We start from the raw sequence: 20,508 nt of genomic DNA, 5'->3' as shown, positions 1-20,508 counted from the left end.
AAGGAAACATACAAACAACACATGCATATACCAGATACTTTTGTAACTGATTAATTATGGTCTAAATAAAGAAAAGGTCTCTACGTGTGTGTGTGTGTGTGTGTGTGTGTGTGTTATGTATCTTGTAATCGTGGGGGTAGTCCACTGGTCAGCCAGGCCTGGTACTGAGAGTCATTTAGTTCTCTTTGGAATTAGTTAGAAGTCCGATGGAGAGAAAAGATAGTCAATCTATTTAGCGCAGTGTTAATTTCGTTGAGGAATAATTTGTGTCATAATTGCTGTCAACGACAATTTTTTCACCGACGACAACGAGACGATAACGAATGAAAACTCTTTTTGAATGACAAAAACTATGACGATAATCTATTAACATATTCATCAATGAATAAAAACAAGACAAAAATATTAGGGAGGGACGATTTGGGAAGAGATTCATTCAGAACATAGTTCTGTAGTGCGTAGTTAGGAGGTTAGATGCATAAATATGAACCGGCAGGACATAAGCTATTATAGACTTGCTGCACATCTCATAAAACATTCAAAAATGTCAATATGTGGGAGTAAGAGAAGAGCAGACATATGGTTAAATCTGACGACGCAAGAGAGAACTCGATTCGGTCCGGTTTTCTGACCGCAGACACTGAAGCATACACACACAGAAAGCACGTCTCACAGCGCGCGAGTACTCTCTCGCGTCACATGAACAATTGAGAATTACACATAAAATGATGTCGAATTGTCCGTTTTGACGTGCATTCGTATAAACACAGTCGATTACGTCTTAAGTGAACGTAAACAGTAGGGAGAACGTGTATCAATACATTGCATCCATTGCAGCTGTGCATTCGGTTTTAAAAGGATAGCAGTCTAATTAAGTTGCTATTGTCTGTGGCATTGATGTTAATCAAGCAACAAAAGAAAGACAGAAAATCACTCACTGGTCTTGACTGAAAAACTTTAGTAACCCTAAAGATTAATTTAAATTTATTTATAGAAATAAATATGTCTGCTTGAAAGAATGAAGAATATTGTAAACAAGTTGCTATAAAGAATGCATAATTATCCTATATAACCATTGGTATTTCATTAAAAATAAGACCATGTTCTTGTTCTTTATGACAAGTGGTTTCATTTAATTTTAACATAAAGGCATGTTGTGTGTCACCGCAGTTAAATCGGTGTCTATCATGATAAAACCTTAATATCAAACCTATATAATGAGTTTGGAAATTTTAGAGAAATGCTTAATAAATGCACTGTAACTAAACCCATTAGATTTTAGCCGACTAAATTTATTGTAGATTCAGTCGACTAAAATGTTATGATATTTAGTTGACTAAAACTAAAAACAATTCAAATTACTAAAATATGACTAAAACTAAAATGGTATTTTAGTCAATAGACTATGACTAAAGCTAAATCAAAATTGCTGTCAAAATTAACACTGATTTAGCGTCATTTTGACAGTGGGGGGACAACCATTGGCAATTTAGCACCCATATAAAGGTCGAATGTGGGGCCAGGTCTGTGAATTATATGCAAATGTCAAAAGGCTAAAAGGCGTCTCTTAAGACATAAAGTTCCAACGACCATCAAGGATCATAAGCAGATGCTACAAAGTACATCAAACTCTTATTTCAAACAAGCTAAGAAAAGTCTGCTGTTCCCCTTTAAAAACAAACTAAGTTTTAGAAGTCAGCGCATAAAACTATGGCTGTCTTTCAATTTACTCAACCATTTGCTAAAGCAGCACGCATACACAAGCCTTCTGCTGACCCTCTGAACTCTTCGGGGAGCATTAAGCCTGATGGGTAGGTGATATACTGCAGAAGCGAAGTGAGAATTCAGGTGTGCCTCCACTAAAAGTGCTGATTGGTGTTTCTTAAAACAATACTGAAACAGCTAGTCCTGCCATTATTCACTTTTCAGTGGATTAGCTGTCAAAAGAGGCAGCAAAACAACACCCTGCTCTGAATATCTCCCACTCTCCAGACCTCTTCTCACTACAGATACGGATCAGTGCAGTCAGCAGTCTTTCGCTTTCTCACTTCCTCCATCTCTCTTCCCAACACACACACCAAAAACAGCATTAAAGTGGATCCGTGCCGTATGTGTCAGAAATTATTGGACCAAACAGGAAAGGCAACATTAGATGCACAAAGCACACAATTATTTATATAAAGAGCATGTCGCGCTATGACAGATCAGTGATTACGAGAGCCATATTGTCTCAATATCTGTCCCGGGTTTTGTCATACCTCACTTTTGAATCAACATACTGTCATGACCACTGGCCGGGAAACAAACACGTCGGAAGGAAGTTTAATCTATTAGCAACTAGTGATAAGAAAACACACACAAACATCCTGGTGGTTCATGCTGGATGAACTCTAAACGTTCCTCGTCCAAGTATATTATCATACCATCAGCTTTTAAATATGATAATTCTGTATTTGCATAATTACAAAAGTAGAGTTTCGTAACAGTGTTGAATAACTACTGGAATCACTGTGAATTTGTTTCTGCAACTTTCAAGCTATTATAGTGACAATTCCCCTGGAGCAACATGGTTTTAAATTCAACAAATTCAAATCATAATTGACCCCATTTATTTTCTTAATACGCATGGTTTTATTCTGCACTGTTCATCCATGCACGTTATTCAAAAGGAGAGAAAAAAAAATGGAACACAAGGGCCTTTCTGAATTAGCAGTGTGACTCAGAATCACTCAGCCAGTGAATCGTTCAGTTTGCAATTGACCCGTTTCACTAAACCACAAGTCTTTTTTTTTTTAGTTATGTCCAATAAGAAATAAACAGGGAATCATTACTGTGATGAATTTAGATTCATGAGTTTAAAATCAGTCTATTTAGTGACGGCTTATCATGTTTTGTTTTTTATATGTGAAAATGAATACATTCAAATGTGTTGTAATACAATAACACACACACACACGCGTTTCCATTTTTGTGGGGACATTCCATAGGTGTAATGGTTTTTATACAGTACAAACTGTATATCCTAACCCTACACCTAAACTTGGTCCCCATAACATAGTGAATACCAGTACACACAAACAGATATATATATAATTCACAGCATGCCGATATGAGTATGATATTGTGTTTATACAACATGTCGATGGCACAAATGTGTAAATACATAAGAAACAACAATGGAGTGTCTTCCTTGCGCCATGGATTGTAATGTCAAGTTGACAGTTAAACAGCTGAGCCCAAGACTCCATTACTAATTTGAAAACGTCACTTTAGAGCTAGTAATGAAGGAATGTTGAGTAGCTTCATTGAAAGATTATTATATTACTATATTAAAAGCTCACTGTATTACGTAGAGTATTATGAGAGAGAGATTAAGCGAGTGTGATTACCTGCACTTGTGGAAACGTATCTATATCTTTGTTGTACTATCTTTTCATCTGTTAAGGGTGATTTCCGATTTCCATTTGTTAGCTGCATTTTGGAAGCTGTTGTTGAAAGTAAAAATAACTTACTTGTTTACAACCCTGTTTCAGTCTCTTTCAATATAAAAGTCTTTACTGCTGACTCACTCAAAAAAAAAAAGAGTCTCTTGTCCCCATCTAATTATGGAACAATGTAACTAATCACCATCATGAACACACACATTTCCCAATACTAAATATTATTAAATAGTACTATTATTTATTTAAAGTAGTGCTATCAAACGATTAATCGCGATTAATCACATCCAAAATAAAAGTTTTTGTTTACATAATATGTGTGTGTGTACTGTGTACATTATGTATATATAAAGACACACACATACAGTATTTATTTTGAAAATATTTACATGTATTTACATGTATATAATTATAATTGTATAATTTATATTAAATACAAATATATTTAAAATATAAACATAACATATTTTTCTTAAATATATACATACATGTGTGTGTATTTATATATATATATATATATATATATATAAATATACATAATAAATATACACAGTACACACACAAATATTATGTAAACAAAAACCTTTATTTTGGATGCATTTAATCACGATTAATCATTTGACAGCACTAATTTAAAATATTATTTATTGAATATTAACATATAATAAACAACAATAACAGCCATCATAAAATCTGCTAGGTAATACAGTCAAAAGTACAAAGGCAGTGCTCTGACACTAAGCATTAAAGTTACATAAAATATAACGTGATGAGACTTTGCCCACAGCCAAAACTATTTGCTCTGGAATAAATGATAGATTGGGGAAGTCGTGGCCTAATGGTTAGAGAGTCGGACTCGTAATCGAAAGGTTGCGGGTTCGAGTCCCCGGCCGGCAGGGATCTCCACCCTCAATACCACGACTGAGGTGCCCTTGAGCAAGGCACTGAACCCCCAACTGCTCCCCGGGTGCCCCAGCAGGTGTGTGTGTGTGTGTGTGTGTGTGTGTGTGTGTGCATTTGTTCACTACTCACTGCTGTGTGTGTGCACTTGGATGGGTTAAACGCAGAGCACCAATTTCGAGTATGGGTCACCATACTTGACAATACGTCACGACTTTACTTTATTAATGAGACCAAAGGCTGCCTATTAGAGCTCGTGTTTAACCACTATAGAGAAAAAAGAATGGTATACATTCAATGTACTGAAGTGCTTCTGATCAATTTGGCAAATCAAAAAGTAATTTGTCAATATATACGTATATAGTAAAGACAGTAAAAACATTTATAATGTCACAAAATATTTTCATTTAAAATAAATGCTGATCCTGTTAACTTTCTATTAATGAGAGAATCTTGAATAGAAAAAAATAAAGGATCATGTGACACTGAAGACTAGAATAATGAAAATGCTGATATAGTAATTCAGCATTGTCATCACAGTAGTAAATAGACAAAATTATTTTATAAATTAATATTTCAGTATATTACTTTTTAAACCTGTATTTCTAAAGAAATAAATGTGACTTTGATGAGCATAAGAAACTTTATTCAAAAAAAGAAAGAAAGAAAGAAAGAAAGAAAGAAAGAAAGAAAGAAAGAAAGAAAGAAAGAAAGAAAGAATCAAAATCTTACCAACCCCAAACTTTTGAAAGGTAGAGCTTTATATGCCTCTGAAATGACTTTCCTTTTTGGCTGATGTCACCAATCTCTTTTGTTTTCCAATCCGTTTCACTCAGAAACCACTACACCACATCGGCCCTTGGTTTGAATATCTTTATGATGCTTACAAAAGTTTGCATATTAAGTTTTATATTTGATGAATATATAACTACAGCAACCACTGTGCATTTGAACTCAGAACTCTTCTCATTGTTCATCTCATTGTTTATCTCTTTCTTTTATCATAAATCTCTCTCTCTCTCTCTCTCTCTCTCTCTCTCTCTCCCTCTCTCTCCCTGCCTAAGGCTTTGTGGTTTTTGAATTGAAACCTTTTCTGCTTCTATTGTATTGAAAAGCTCATGTGCATTAAAAAAAGAAAAAGAAAGAAAACACTTAAGATTATAATAATTTCACAGCAACGGCTTTTGTTTCATTTGAACAAAAAAGAAGAGAAATGAGTGTGCACATACAGGCATACTACTAACTCTGCTGTGACCCATGACATTGAAACTTAATAAACAATCAGGAAGCAATCATTCAAATGTGGAACCTTATTCATCAAATCTCTAATAAGAAGACCAAACAGGAAGCATGCATAAATGATTGCCTTGCCCTTTATATCAAAACCAGCTTGCTCTGTAATATTCAGTTTAGAAATAATGAGGGAAAACTGCTATGAAGGAAAGATATGCTTGGATGGATCGTTTCAGTTACTAATCCAAACTCATTTCAAGCTAGTAGTGTTTGAATAAATCAATGCATTGATAAACATGGATTATCATGAGAAGGTTATCTTATGCTCCTTAGATAATGCCTCTACACTCTTAAATGTTAAGATTTTTTTTAACATTTCAATAATCTGCAGATCCTTTTTCTACAGTAAAGAAAAATGTGTGCAATGGAAAGATTCATTGGATGTTATAATGGTATGGCATGGTCTAAATCCATTTCCAAATGTATGTGAAATGCTTGATGTTAGTATGACTTTTAACACATAAAACTTTAAACACAAAGTTTCAGTCTGACTGAAAAAAAAACATTTTCTGTCTACAAGACTACACATTCAAACAAACCATCACACATGATGACCCAGCGCTTTCATGCTCAAGCACACACACATACTGTACACACACAGATACAGTACGATGCAGAAAGAAAATCAAAGAATTCCCTCTATCTGCTTATGATACACCAAATTTCAAAACAGCCTTTCAACCTCATACACAGAACAAGAGATCAGATGCATTCCAAAACGAGACACAGAATAAGGAAAAGACTGATGGAGGGGAACAAAGAAAGAGGGCTGTGTGGCAACCTCTTTGCACTTCCTCTGAAAGAGGGCAAATACATTGCTTGGCTTCACTCAAAGTTCAAAGATGTAAAGTTCTTTGGTCCACTTTCGTGCTCTTTCCCTCACACACTCTCTGGGTCTCTTACCTCTTGACCAAACCCACAAAACAAAACAAAAAAGAACTGACCAGTGTTGAGAAGTAGCTACAGTCTGGTCTGCCTAATGCAAACTGAACACAAAACTGAAAAGTGAATTTTCTGCTGCAGTTTTGTTGCAAAGCAAAACAAATAATGAGCTGTAATGAGGACTAGAAATTAAGTCTGGCTAAGCAAGACTAGTTACTAACTAAAAGCAGCAAAGTTACTAACCTAACTACATATTTCAGTAAAGTGATAGCACTTTTCAAAATAAAGCTTTTTTTTGCCCCAAATGTAGTGGTTTAACATAACAAATGTAAGTTCATTTTTTTACATGGTTCATATGAATAAAACATTTTCTGTTCAAATTAATGATTTTATTAAATAAGTCACTAATTATATTATAAGCTATTTAGTTACACACTGATTTAATCAGTTATATAATAATTTCATTGGTTTAATGTAAATGCTCAATTAATTTATATCCAAGTTATATCTTCATTGATTTTGTTTTGTTTTGTTTCTTTGTGCCAGATAAATACAGCTCTGATTATATAATAAAATAGAATCCATAATTTAAAAAGAAGTGTGTGTGTGTGTGTGTGTGTGTATATACACACACACACATTTTTTTTTTAAATTATGGATTCTATTTTATTATATAATCAATACACAATATATAATAATATACAATATATACAATGAATATCTCTTTCATTTGTATTCCTCGGAGAAACAGAAAGTCGCATGGTTTTGGAATGACATGAGGGTGAATAAATGATGACAGAATTTTCATTTTTGCGTGAACTATCCCTTTAAATGATGGGTAGCGTCCCAAATCCTGAAGACATGCATATTTAATTCACATTCACAGTCAGCTGTGGCTACTTCCTGTGTTCACAACAAACACACACACAAGGCAGAATTACGACTTGTGTGACATTTATCACAGTGAGGGATTTGACTAATATCAGCAGAATATTCGGCTTCATGGGTTAACGGGAAGGAAATTCATCTGCACAATTGGATTTCATAACAGCAGAATCCGCCAACCCTAGAGACTTGCTAACGGCTCTTGTGAAATTACCCATCTGCCTTTTTCCCTTCCCCAAGCCTGATGTTCCCTCTTTTTCACTCACTCACTCTCTCCATCTCTGCCTCCGTCTGCCCCCTTGCTGTTTTGGGCCAGCTTAGTGGAGATTTGATTGTTGGGGGCCATTAATGAAAACAGTAGGGAAGGATTGACTTGACTTGACCAAGCTGATTTGCATACATATATATCCAGTCCAAGCAGTGGCCCCTCAGGGGACTGTGGGATATTACAGCTGGAATAGCTGGTGACCAAGCAGGTAAATTGAGTTGGAAAATATACTTTTTGCAGAAATTGGTGAAAATGGATAGATATGTAACTTATGATGGGTGTATCAAGCTCTGATTGCCATAGCAACAGATGGAAATTATTATGGGGAGTTACAGTATGTTGAAGTGTTGGCCCCACGTCTGCTGTCATTCCCTCAAAACTGGTGGTGTTTCAATAGCTGGAGATTTGCACAAGCTAAGTTAGTAATCACAGGAGTGAAAGTACAGTTTGCTTCAGAAAATATAACTGTCACTTTACAGCACTATATATACTTATTAATGCATCATGTAAGTACACTCTGTGATGATACTGTAAAGATATTCAGCTGACAGTTATAGTGTAAGAGAGTGTTAGTTTAAAAGCCCTTGCGATTTCTTTCACTAAATCTCATGTTTAAAAAATGTGGATTGAAGATGCTGTTGTTTTTATTATTATTATTTTATGAAGACGCTAAAAATATGACTGAAAAAATGGGTTGGAAACATGGTCCAGACTCAAACCTGAATCTCTCACATGAGCATGGGCTCAATGTGTGCGGGCGTGCAAGATTAAGCCACATTTCTATCAATAAAAAAATAATGTAAAATAGCGTGCCTCGTCGTTCTGTATGGAAGGACACAGACGCTGGTTTCAGGAAACCACCAAGACATCAAATATTAATAAAAAAAGACTTAAGAAAAACCAAAGCGACATCCAGTACACCCATTAAAAGTACATTTCTCCCAGGAAAGTTGAGGTTTAAGTGCCTTGCTGAAAGAAGCCACGGTGATGGATCATCCCATGAATTTGCAACCTTTTTGTAACCATCCCGATGTTTAACCACTGAGCTAAACCATCCAGAGAAGCCAGGAAATCATAATTGTTATGGTTACAAAAACATATCTGTACCTGAACATTGTTACATTTGAATGATATAATAGGATATAATAGTTCATTTCAGAGTTGGTGGTTTCTATAGGCCAGAGATTATAAACAATGATTAAGCAATGGAATTGACATACCTTTTTTATTATTATTTCTTACAGATTTACCACTTAATATTTGAAACTTTTTTTTTTGGCTAAAATACTATTAATTAATAACTCATGAAACGTGTTATGTTAATACATACAGCCACACTGTCACGACCCCAGTTCTGTGTCTTGTTTGGTATGGACTATTATGTTGAAATTCATTCTGTTCTCATTGTTTCTGTGTTCACTTCTGTGTTTCTTATTGTTGTCATATGCTTCCTGTCATTAGACTCACCTGCAATCAATTATCTTTCATTTCCTTCAGTATTTAAGCTCTTATATTTCAGCAGTGTTTTGTTAGTCGTTGATGGTCTTTGTTTGGTTGGAGGTGCTTGTATGTTCTTGTTTTCGCTCTGTTTTCTTTGGATTGCTGCTGTTATTCTTGTGTGGAGTGTTTAGCCATTTCCAGTCTGGATTTTGTGTTTTTATTTTTTTATTATTAATTCTGTGTGAGCATTTGGATTTGCCCTGGCCTCATCCTTTCACACCTGTTACAAATATGCCTTTTTTTTTGCATTTAAAAATATTTATTTAAAATTATTTTTGAATGTATTCAAGGAATTTCTTTTTTTTATTATTATTATGAGTATGCCACATTTAAATTTCTTAAAGATATTCAAAATATTTTCAAATTATTTGAAACCAACTTTAATACCAAGTATACATGGAAATGCATAAGCTCCACAGTCCTAATACCACACATAAGCACACGCCAAAAAGAGGTTTCACGAGCCTATGGCGTATGGTTGTCAAGCTGAAAGGCACGGACTACAGGCTATTTAAACTGAACAGTGCACTGTAAAAATAAATAAATAAATAATGTAAACGTAGGCTAGCCTACTAACATCAAATTAAGATAAGTATGTTTGAGAGGTAACTCGTCTTTTTCTTACCAATGTATAAAATAATTTTAGATACAATTTAATAATATGAATATGATTTAATGCGCTTTTTAACTACAGGGAAACGGTGCTTTAACGTGAGCAATACCATGAACACGGATGTTGCATATAGGCTAATTCTGTCATGTGACATCACATTTATTTGCGTTAAAGCCCCTTTTCTCAACAAAAAGTGTTTCCACTTCCACTACAAATTTTTGCGACATTTGAAGTATCGATATGGAATTTATGCGATAAAGTTAAACGGAAAAATATTTTGTCGACACATGAGAAATTTAATCGATAATTGGCATTTCCATCAGCTATATCGTATATATTTTAAATATTTTTCACCAAAAAATCCTTGGATGGAACCTGGTTATTGACACCCTCCACAAAGAGGGTAAGTCACATAAGATCATTACTGAAAGGTGTGGCTGTTCACAGAGTGCTGTATCAAAGCATATTAAATGCAAAGTTGACTGGAAGGAAGAAATTGGGTAGGAAAAGGTGCACAAGCAACAGGGAAGACCGCAAGCTTGAGAATACGGTCAAGCAAAGCCAGTTCAAACACTTGGGAGAGCTTCACAAGGAGTGGACTGAAGCTGGAGTCAGTACATCAAGAGTCACCACGGCTCAGACGTCTTCAGGAAACTGAAACAATGTCAGAAGCATCTTACCTGGGCTAAGGAGAGAAAGAATTGGACTGTGGTTGAAAGTTCTCTTTTCAGATAAAAGTCAATTTTGCATTTCATTTGGAAATCAAGGTCTGGAGTCTGGAGTAAGACTGGAGAGGCACAGAATCCAAACTGCTTGAAGTCCAGTGGGAAGTTTCCGAAGTCAGTGATGATTTTGGGTGCCGTGACGTCTGCTGGTGTTGGTCCATTGTGTTTTATCAAGTCCAAAGTCAATGCAGCCGTCTACCAGGAGATTTTGGAGCACTTTATGCTTCCACCTGCTAAAAAGCTTAATGGAGATGCTGATTTCCTTTTCCAGCAGGACTTTAAAACCTGCCCACAGAGACAAAACCACTTCCAAGTGGTTTGTTGATCATGATATTACTGTGCTTGAAAGGCCGGCCAACATGCCTGATCTGAACTCCATATGGAATCTAAGGGATATTTTCAAGAGAAAGATGAGAAACAGTCGATCCAACAATACAGAGGAGATGAAGGCTCAATAGTGCCTCAGCAGAGCCACAGGCTGATCGCTTCCATGCCACTCCTCACTGATGCTGGAGTTTGTGCTAAAGGAGCTCCGACCAAGTACTGAGTGCATAAATGAACATACTTTAAAGAACTTGAACTTTTCTGTTTTGCAAATTGATCTTAGGATATATTCTAATATTTTGAGATACTGGATTTTTGACTTTCATGAGCTGTAAGCTCTAATCAACAAAAGTAAAACTTTTTTTAAATGTTTTACTTTAATGTAATGAATGTAATGCATCTAGAATATATGAAAGTTTCACTTTTTGAAACAAGTTACAAAAAAATATGAACTTTTTCACATTTTCTGAGATGCACCTGTGTGTGTATATATATATACTGTATATATATGTATATACTGTATATATATATATATATATATATATATATATATATATATATATATATATATATATATATATATATATATATATATATATATATATATATATATATATATTAATTTAGAATTAGAATACAGTATATGCAGTTGCTTGGGTGTTCTAGGTATTAAAATGTTGTATAGTACAGTCCAGAACAGCCCAACCCAAAGCCTCTTTGATATTCTGGTACCTAAATATGGCTTAAATTATTCATTCTATACAAGATAATAGTAGTAATAGCCCATCTCTCTAAACAACAAGATGTGTGGTATAAATCATGGCCGTAACACAGGACAAGTTATACACCAATGTTTAAAACTTAAGCATTAGTAAAATAAGCAATAGTAGTAGTGATGCTTGCATTAGTGTTACCTGGGAAAATATATAAATAAAGCGAGAGAATAAAAAAAAGAGAGACCGAGAAATGCTCACCACAGTGAAGTTCATGACCTTTAGAATCCAGATGGTCAAGGCTAGGTTGACGATCATGGTGACAAGGAGGAGAAGAATGAAGAAATAGAGACAACGCTTTCGCCAGCCATAAATCCCCACTGGGTACACAGTAGCACATCCCGGCCTTTGGAGGGGGTTTGGCTGAGACGCCAGGATGTACTGCTCCTGAGTCATCTAGTGAGAAAGAACAGAAAGAGAATTGTTTCACATTTCTTAATCTTCACAAGCATTTCATCTTTTAATGCAGTCGTGGTGATTCATTTATATATCAATTATATCTCAACAAATAGCATATTTAGGCACAATAAATGTCATAAATGAAGAAATAAAACATTAACGGGGAGAAACTGCATTATTAGAATTAACTTATGATCATTTATGATTAGAATTTTGACAAATGTATAAAATGAATAAATTACATTTTAAAACATACGAAAATAGAAAACAGTTATTTTAAAATATAATAACCACAGCATGCTAATGGAGAACTCAGTTGAAATCAGTTGTCTTTGTGCGTGTTTGTGTGTGAATGTGGATGTGCATATGTGTGTGTGCGTGTACGTGTCATGCATAGTTGCTTTTGTATAGTGTCTTACGTATAGGCTCTATTATGATAAGAATGCTACCTCAGAAGACAACTGCCTATATAGGCAACAAGGCAGCTTGCTAGGTTTTACAACAAAGCTAGAGAGTGGTATTGGACCAAGAAATTTGTGGGATGGGGAAAACGTGGACAGACGATTGCCACTTCTTCCACAAGCTCCATCTGTCAGTCACATCTTCCCTTTGCTTTTTAATTCACAGTCTCTCAGCATGCATCGGCTCAACTAAAGACCTCAAGCACATCCACTGCGAAAACTCCCCAACCTCTTCGTAACCTAAAAACTCCTTTTAGCTAGCTCTCCAGCGCAACAAAACTCTTTCTAAACTCCCTCCAAACGCTCAAAAACTCTCAAATCTTCTCCACACCCTTCACTCTTAAAAATAAATTCTCCCATTAGAGCAAAAAGGGTTTTACAGTCTGATGTCAAAAAAAACCTTTTTTGTCAATTCAACAAAGGACTTTTTATTTTGTAGTTCTTTAGAAAACGAGTGCTATTGAGGTAATTTCCGATGTTAGAACACGTTCTCCTATCTCAATTGTGCAGAGACAACATGTACAGACCATTCGTAGGTTGACTTCCAGAGGAATATAAACACTTTGACTCTTTCAAAACATTGTTCTGTTTGTTCGAGCATGTCCAACTCCTTTGGCGCAACCAATGCAGTGAAGTTTGTGGATGAGACTACCTGTTTGACCGAACAAATAAAAGAATGGAAGAAGTTGCACAGCACTGTAGCACTAGTGAGGACCTTCCCAGCTGGGAGGGGGGGGGTGTTGGGGGGAATACAGCCTCTTAGCTGGTCTCCAAGTCTGGCCAATTGGTCTAACTAGTCCCCTAACCTGGTCTCCAAGCTCAACCTGCAAACAAGTAAAATCTAAAAACTGACAAAGAAACTCCAAAGACTTCAACTCAAGCTGCAAATAACACTGAAGAAGTAGGACTGCACAATTTGTAAAATAATAATAATAATAATAATCTAATTTAATATTTTTTAAGCTCCACAATAATAAACAAATAAATTAATAAATAAATACATAATAATAATAATTTTATTATTATTATACATTTGAAAATTGCACTAAACCATATTGCAATTTTGGTTTTATTTGGATTAATCAGGCAGCCAGAGTGTCACTCAACCTTTTCTGAAGCTCCGCTCCAAGCTCTTCAGCACTGCAAAACATCTAAACCTGCCTTAGCAGTAGCCCTCTCACTTACACACTGGTAACAATGACCTTTGCTGCTCCTGTTGTGGTGAGGAGTGAGTATGTGCACATTTTCTACATATTTGTGGCATGCAATGCGAAGAAAGTGGGTTTTAGTTGGTGCGGAGGAGTGTAGTTAATAGTCAGTTTCCACCAGTTTCACCACATGGGTGAAAGAGATCATTCTTTTTCTCTAGCCTCAAGTCCTCATCTGCTATAAATATCGAGCGTGATGGAGAGGGAAATATTGGATAGTTTTCACTACATGTTTTTTTTACCTTTCAGTCTCCTACGCATTCTTTAGAGATACCGTTTTAGCCCATCTTTGTTTCTGCCATCCTCCTGGTATCATCATTATATCTCTCATTCCCAGTGTCTTCATATGTCCTCCCTTTTATACCACTTGGTGCAGTTCAGTACCCGATTTACTCCGCCCCTGACCATCCCTCTCTATCCTTGCCTGTCTTGCTCGCGCTTTCTCTCTTTGTCTCTCTGGTTCCAATGCATTTCTAAAATTGATCTGACAGCGGAGTGATCCATCAAATGCATGTGCAGCCGAGCTGGACCAGAACGGCACCCTGCCTACAGCCTAACACTATTAACACGCTCACCAACTACTCACTCACTCAGATTACATCTGCTTGTTCCAGCGGAAAGACCGAGAGAGAAAAAAAAGGGGGGGAGGTCAGCCAGACAAACAGAGATATAAGTGCAGGGCAGGTAAATAACAAAAGCAGAGACTAAAGAGAAGGGCAAACCATTTGCCAAGTCAACAAGCTTGCCTAACTCTTCACTTCTCGTCTATCATCATTATGTTTTATTATTTTCATTAACTGAATTTATTTATTTGTTCATTTCATTTTTGCAGTTTAACCCTTATGTGTTGCACATTTTAAAATAAAATAAAAAATATATATATTTTATGTTTAATTTATACATCAGCACATACCAAGGTTATTAGTCTTAATTAAAACTAAAAGTTACTTGAAATAGAATAATAATGTTAACTGAAATTAAATATTTAAAAAAATCGCAATTTAATTTAGTTTAACTTTTTAGTTAGTTGTAGCCTACTAAAACAACTAAAACTGAAATAAAAATAGATAAAAAAACTACATATACATATTTGAAAACGACAACAATAAAAACTAACAAAACCTTTAACTAAAATCAACCCGAAAGCAGACAATATATACAAAAATATATATAATTCAAAAAATTTACAAAAACTATAATGGCATCTCAGTGAGACTAAAATAATACTGACATGCAGAATTAAACATTCACCATCATTTATTATGCTTTGTGATGCACAAGCAGATCATAAAACCAGATGATTTAAGTTTATACAGTATTAAGTTTGTTATGGTGTATTGATTTGAATATTTGTCTTAAGGCTTCATTGATTGTAACTGTTCAATTATTTATCTCAAATGTTCTCTTTTTAGGCAGAAAAATTGCCCTGCCTTCATATCCCTCTGCCCAAAATTTTGGTGAAAAATTAAAGCAATAGACTGTCCAATGTGTCATGATTGCTTTTTTTCTTGATAAAAGGAACTATGAGTCATACAAAGCTGATTCAAACACACACACACACACACACACACACACACACACACACACACACACACACACACAAACACACAAATCTTGTAAGGAGGTACAGTAGCCTGTTACCTTCTCTTTTAAACCCTGCTATCCCAGCAATACACCAGCAGATTGTGCTAACCTGCCCTGCTAATGATGTTTCACTACACTAGACAATATCTAGTCACAGTCTGCAAAGACTTCAAAGTCTAGACAGTCCTAGTTTGGAGTTTGAGGAAACAAAGATGGAATACAGCAATTTTTGCAGTAGAGTACTGAATCATTTTTTATTTTCCACCTTACCAGTTTTCAGCAATTTATTCAGCTCCAGCTACTAAATTCTACATCTAAATTCTGTCTTGTAGATTATTTCAGCCGTACATATAATATGCATATTGGTTTTACAAATGTTGTTAAGAGTTTAGGAAATGTAAGATTTAAGGCCCATTCACACCAGTGACGATAACTATAATATAATAATCGCTTTAAGTCCACACCACAGCAATAACATTATTGTCAGAGAAATGATAATGATGGTATCGGTTTTTGAATGTGTTTCTAATGGATGAACAATACAAACATTGACATCCAGTCAGAATCCACTCGACTATAAAGAGCTTGAGCATTTACAGTGGCAGACAACATAACTGAAGTGCGTGTCTATATTAACCAGAACATTATCCTCTGTTGCTGTGGATGCTAATATAGTTATTGTTATGGTTATTGCAACAGTTATCATTTTTAGTGTGAACAGGCCTTTCAACATTTGATATTATCAAAATTTTGGTGCAGTTTCACAGGCAAAAAAATATTAATTGTCTATTGTCAAAAGGCACAGAAGTCACTTTCAATCTAAGCAGTTGTTGGTCAATGCGACAAATAGGCATAACTAACTTGAACCCGTTGCAATACTTATGAAGTAACTTATGCAATAACTGCATGGTTGCCTATTGAAATGACTGGATTGCGCTTGCGAAAATTCACCAAACAATGGTAAATGTATCTGCACCTTTATGTTGTAAAATATCCTTGACTGAAACGGATTAAAAATCTAACTCACAATTATGACGTCATTTGCATACTTAATTTGTAAATGTGTGTAAACTTGCAACACATACTAAAAGAAGATTACTCAGAACATTAATTTCTTAATTCTTAATTCAACACACACACTCTGAAAGTATGAGAATTCAGACAGTTCTAGTTTTGACAAGAGCATGTTTTGTACTACTAATATAGCAATATTTGTTTTTTAAAACGTCCCATGGTGATTTCAGCCAATCAGCTGCAATGTTGACATTGTCATGTTTCATTATAAAGGTTAATATGTTTAATGTGAGTGCTACATGCTGTTCTGTTTTTGATCATTCATTTTCAAGTACTTTCAGCCTCTTCAGTTAATTATTACTCTGTGTGTGTGCGCAATTGTGTGTGTGTGTATAAGAGAGAGAGAGATTGAGGGAGGCAGTGTTGTGTCAACCCAGCAGGAAAGAAGAATCCACTAAGCAAACAGACCCGAAAATACCACATCGTCTTCCGCCTTTTCACTGAATCAATAGCAGCACAAATATTACTTAAATTTTGCACGATGACATCATGCTACCCAGGCGTTAATGCTAAGCAGTATTAACAAATCGATGCATCATTTAAAAAGGTCATATCAGTCAGGGATGTAATTTAATGCCAGGCAGCAGACAGCACAGATTTGCAGCTAATTAAATGTTGCCATCTCTGTACAAGCTCTCTGGCTTTTCAAAGGTGAATCAAGGCAGAGGTATCGACAGTTCTAGCTCTGCATAAACAGGGGCGACAGTCTTTCTGAAGTAAAGCCCCTCTGTTGTTAATCTGCTCCCTTTACTTCACGTTCAGCTCTTTTTGAGGTTCCCTCAAGGGTATCTCCATAGCAAGCTCAATCCTAATCAACATCTTACACTTTTAATTAGAGCCTTCTACTAGAACTGAATGCCAGAGCCAAGACTTCGAGTCTAACGTGGTTTGTCAAGCTTCAAAGACACACGCTCGGTCGTGTCACGCTATCACTCCAGTCTCAAATGTTGTGTGTTAGATTAGAAAGCTTGGACTAGGCAAGGAAAATGGAGCAGGTGTCCTGTGCAATCCAGGCGCAATTATGACATCTTTCACAGTGTACGTTACACGAGTGAGCGCAGCGCAGTTAAAACATTAGCTGCCTGAACGCTCAAAGCTTTCTGAAACGATCCCTCGTCATCCGAGTAGGAGGATGAGGATGGATCTGACAGCTCTGTGTGTTTGTGGCACACGTCACATGAAATCACAGCAAGGAAAACACTAAATCGTCTGCTAGGAAAACATACATTAGTAAGACTGATGGTGTGATTTTCTCTTCGTGTATGCTTCAATGTGAGATTTTAGGAAGCATCTGGATAAAAATATGGCAGTGCTTTTTGTTGAAATTTCACAGAGAATGCATTAACACTTACATTGTCTGTCTCTTTGTCTTGTTTGAGCAGAAACTGAAAATTATTTAAAACAACTTGCATTTACTCGATAGCAAAACTGAATAAGATACTGACAAATGTTTTGAGAGAATTCTGATAATCAATTTTCATATTTATGCTAAAGAACACAATAATTTGCCAATAGAGATGCGGTAATTTTTTAGGACTACCAGAAGTTAGCATGGCCTTTGTTCCCCAGACAAAAAGCCAATATTGCTCAATAAGTTTACTCAAATGACAAATTAACACAACTTTTTTATGAATTCCAAAGCCTAAACACAATGGACAGAAGTAAAACAGTTGCAAACAAACTTTTGACCACTAAGTTGACACAGTTGACCACTAAGCTTCTGACAAATCGAAAAGTTCGAAAGTTTGAGATAGGCTGCATTCACGCCATGTGGTAATTACCGTAATTCCAAGATAACAACACGTGATGTTCAACTCGGTGCTGATCATGTCCTCGGACTGGGGATTGTCTGTTTCTATAGCAACAGTCAACAAAATTAACCCGCGACCGAATGAAAGGATGTTACTGGCAGCTGTAAAACACATAACATTACATTTGTATGCTACTGCTTAATATTGCAGAACACGGAAAGCATGTCAGGTAAAAATAATTAATGTTTGTTAATATCAGTACGAACACTTGCATAATATGTGTTTATATTATAATATATAATAGCATCTACAGGTACATGTAAAAAAAATAATTAATATCGTAAAAAAGTAATTTTTTTCTTGCAACTTATTTCAAAAAGTGAAACTTTCACATATTTGTGATTAATTACATGTAAAGTAAAACATTTTCAAAGTTTTTTTGTTTTAACTTTGATGATTAGAGCTTACAGCTCATGAAAGTCAAAGATCCAGTATCTCAAAATATTAGAATATTTACATTTGAGTTTCAATTAATGACCATCCCTACAGTACAAATTTTGGGTATCTCTTGTTCTTTGAAACCACAATAATGGGGAAGACTTCTGACTTGGCAATGATCCAGAAGACGAACATTGACACCCTCCACAAAGAGGGTAAGTCACAGAGGGTCATTACTGAAAGGGGTGGCTGTTTACAGAGTGCTGTATCAAAGCATATTAAATGCAAAGTTGACTGGAAGGAAGAATTTGGGTAGGAAAAGGTGCACATGCAACAGGGATGACCGCAAGCTTGAGAATACTGTTAAGCAAAGCTGGTTCAAACACTTGTGAGAGCTTCACAAGGAGTGGACTGAAGCTGGAGTCAGTGCATCAAGAGTCACCACGCTCCGACGTCTTCAGGAAAAGGGCTACCAAGCCACTTCTGAACCAGAGACAACGTCAGAAGCGTCTTACCTGGACTGTGGAGAAAAAGAACTGGACTGTTGCTCAGTGGTCCAAAGTCCTCTTTTCAGATGAAAGTATATTTTGCATTTCATTTGGAAATCATCCCAGAGTCTGGAGGAAGAGTGGAGAGGCACAGAATCCATGTTGCTTGAAGTCCAGTGTGAAGTTTCCACAGTCAGTGATGATTTGGGCTGCCATGTTATCTGCTGGTGTTGGTCCACTGTGTTTTCTGAAGTCCACAGTCAACGCAGCCATCTACCAGGAAATTTTAGAGCACTTCATACTTCCTTCTGCGGACAAGCTTTATAGAGATGCTGATTTCATTTTCCTGCAGGACTTGGCACCTGCCCACACTGCCAAAGGTACCAAAAGCTGGTTCAATGACCATGGTGTTACTGTGCTTGATTGGCCAGCAAACTCGCCTGACCTGAACCCCATAGAGAATCTATGGGGTATTGTAAGATGAGAGACACCAGACCCAACAATGCAGATGACCTGAAGGCCGCTATCAAAGCAACCTGGGCTTCCATTACACCTGAGCAGTGCCACAGGCTGATTGCCTCCATGCCACGCTGCATTGATGCAGTAATTCATGCAAAAGGAGGCCCAACCAAGTATTGAGTGCATAGAAATGAACATACTTTTCAGAAGCCTGACATTTCTGTTTAAAATATCCTTTTTTTATTGATCTTATGTAATATTCAAATTTTCTCAGACACTGAATTTTGGGTTTTCATTATCTGTAAGCCATAATCATCAAAATTTCAAGAAATAAAGCTTGAAATATTTCACTCTATGTTAGCGGTTGCACCGACTAATCGACTAGTCGGCTTCAGTTCTCTGCCATGACGCTTTTAGCTTGACGTCAACTAGTCACTGGTCCTATAGAGGGCGCAACAGGATAAGAAATTCACATTTACGCTCCATTTCCAAACAGTTAAAATTACAAAATAATTCATACTCTGAAAGCGCTCCACAAGACATGTGTGATTGTATTACTGGATGGTCAAAATCGAACGGGAGAATGCATGTTTTAAACAGTTTATTTTACAGGTAAATTAATCGCGTTCCAATCTAATGCGCTGCTGCACTGTAACACACATATAGGCTACAGACAGTAGCGCGTACAATACATCACGTGCAGATCACGCGCATAGAATTATTTAGCGCGGAAATGTATTTTCAACACTGTTCTGTGATTTCTCAATAAAATAGTTTAGAAATGGAAAAGTTCAAGCATATATTTACTAATAACTAAATTCCACAGCTTCACTACTAGTAGAGAGACACTGCCAGGTAGAATTCATTTACACACGCAATCGCTCTCACCAATGCATTCATTCATATGAATGTAATCTTTACTGTGCTACTTGTATCTGATTTAGAACGAGCAGAAATCTGTGAGAAATATAATGACCCAAAGAACTGATAAAAATAAGCTGTTATAGGAGCAATAGCCATGTGGGCAGCGTTGTGTCATATGC

The 20,508-nt window shown here is 36.0% G+C and overlaps 1 protein-coding gene across 1 annotated transcript in view; it reads right to left on the bottom strand.

Moving 5' to 3' along the window:
- Window positions 1-20,508, bottom strand: part of LOC306873308 (zeta-sarcoglycan-like) — a gene marked incomplete at both ends in the record, with an annotated part of 264,934 nt that overhangs the window by 84,040 nt on the left and 160,386 nt on the right. Inside the window, one exon of the mRNA XM_079422505.1 lies at window positions 11,805-11,999. Coding sequence (XP_079278631.1) covers window positions 11,805-11,999 — 195 coding nt within the window. The remainder of the gene's footprint in view (window positions 1-11,804; window positions 12,000-20,508) is intronic.

The sequence above is a fragment of the Barbus barbus genome (genome assembly GCF_936440315.1).
Source record: "Barbus barbus genome assembly, chromosome: 7".
NCBI classification, from domain to species: Eukaryota; Metazoa; Chordata; class Actinopteri; order Cypriniformes; family Cyprinidae; genus Barbus; species Barbus barbus.
Note: the sequence above shows the minus strand (reverse complement) of the source record. Positions and strands in the feature narration are given on the sequence as shown.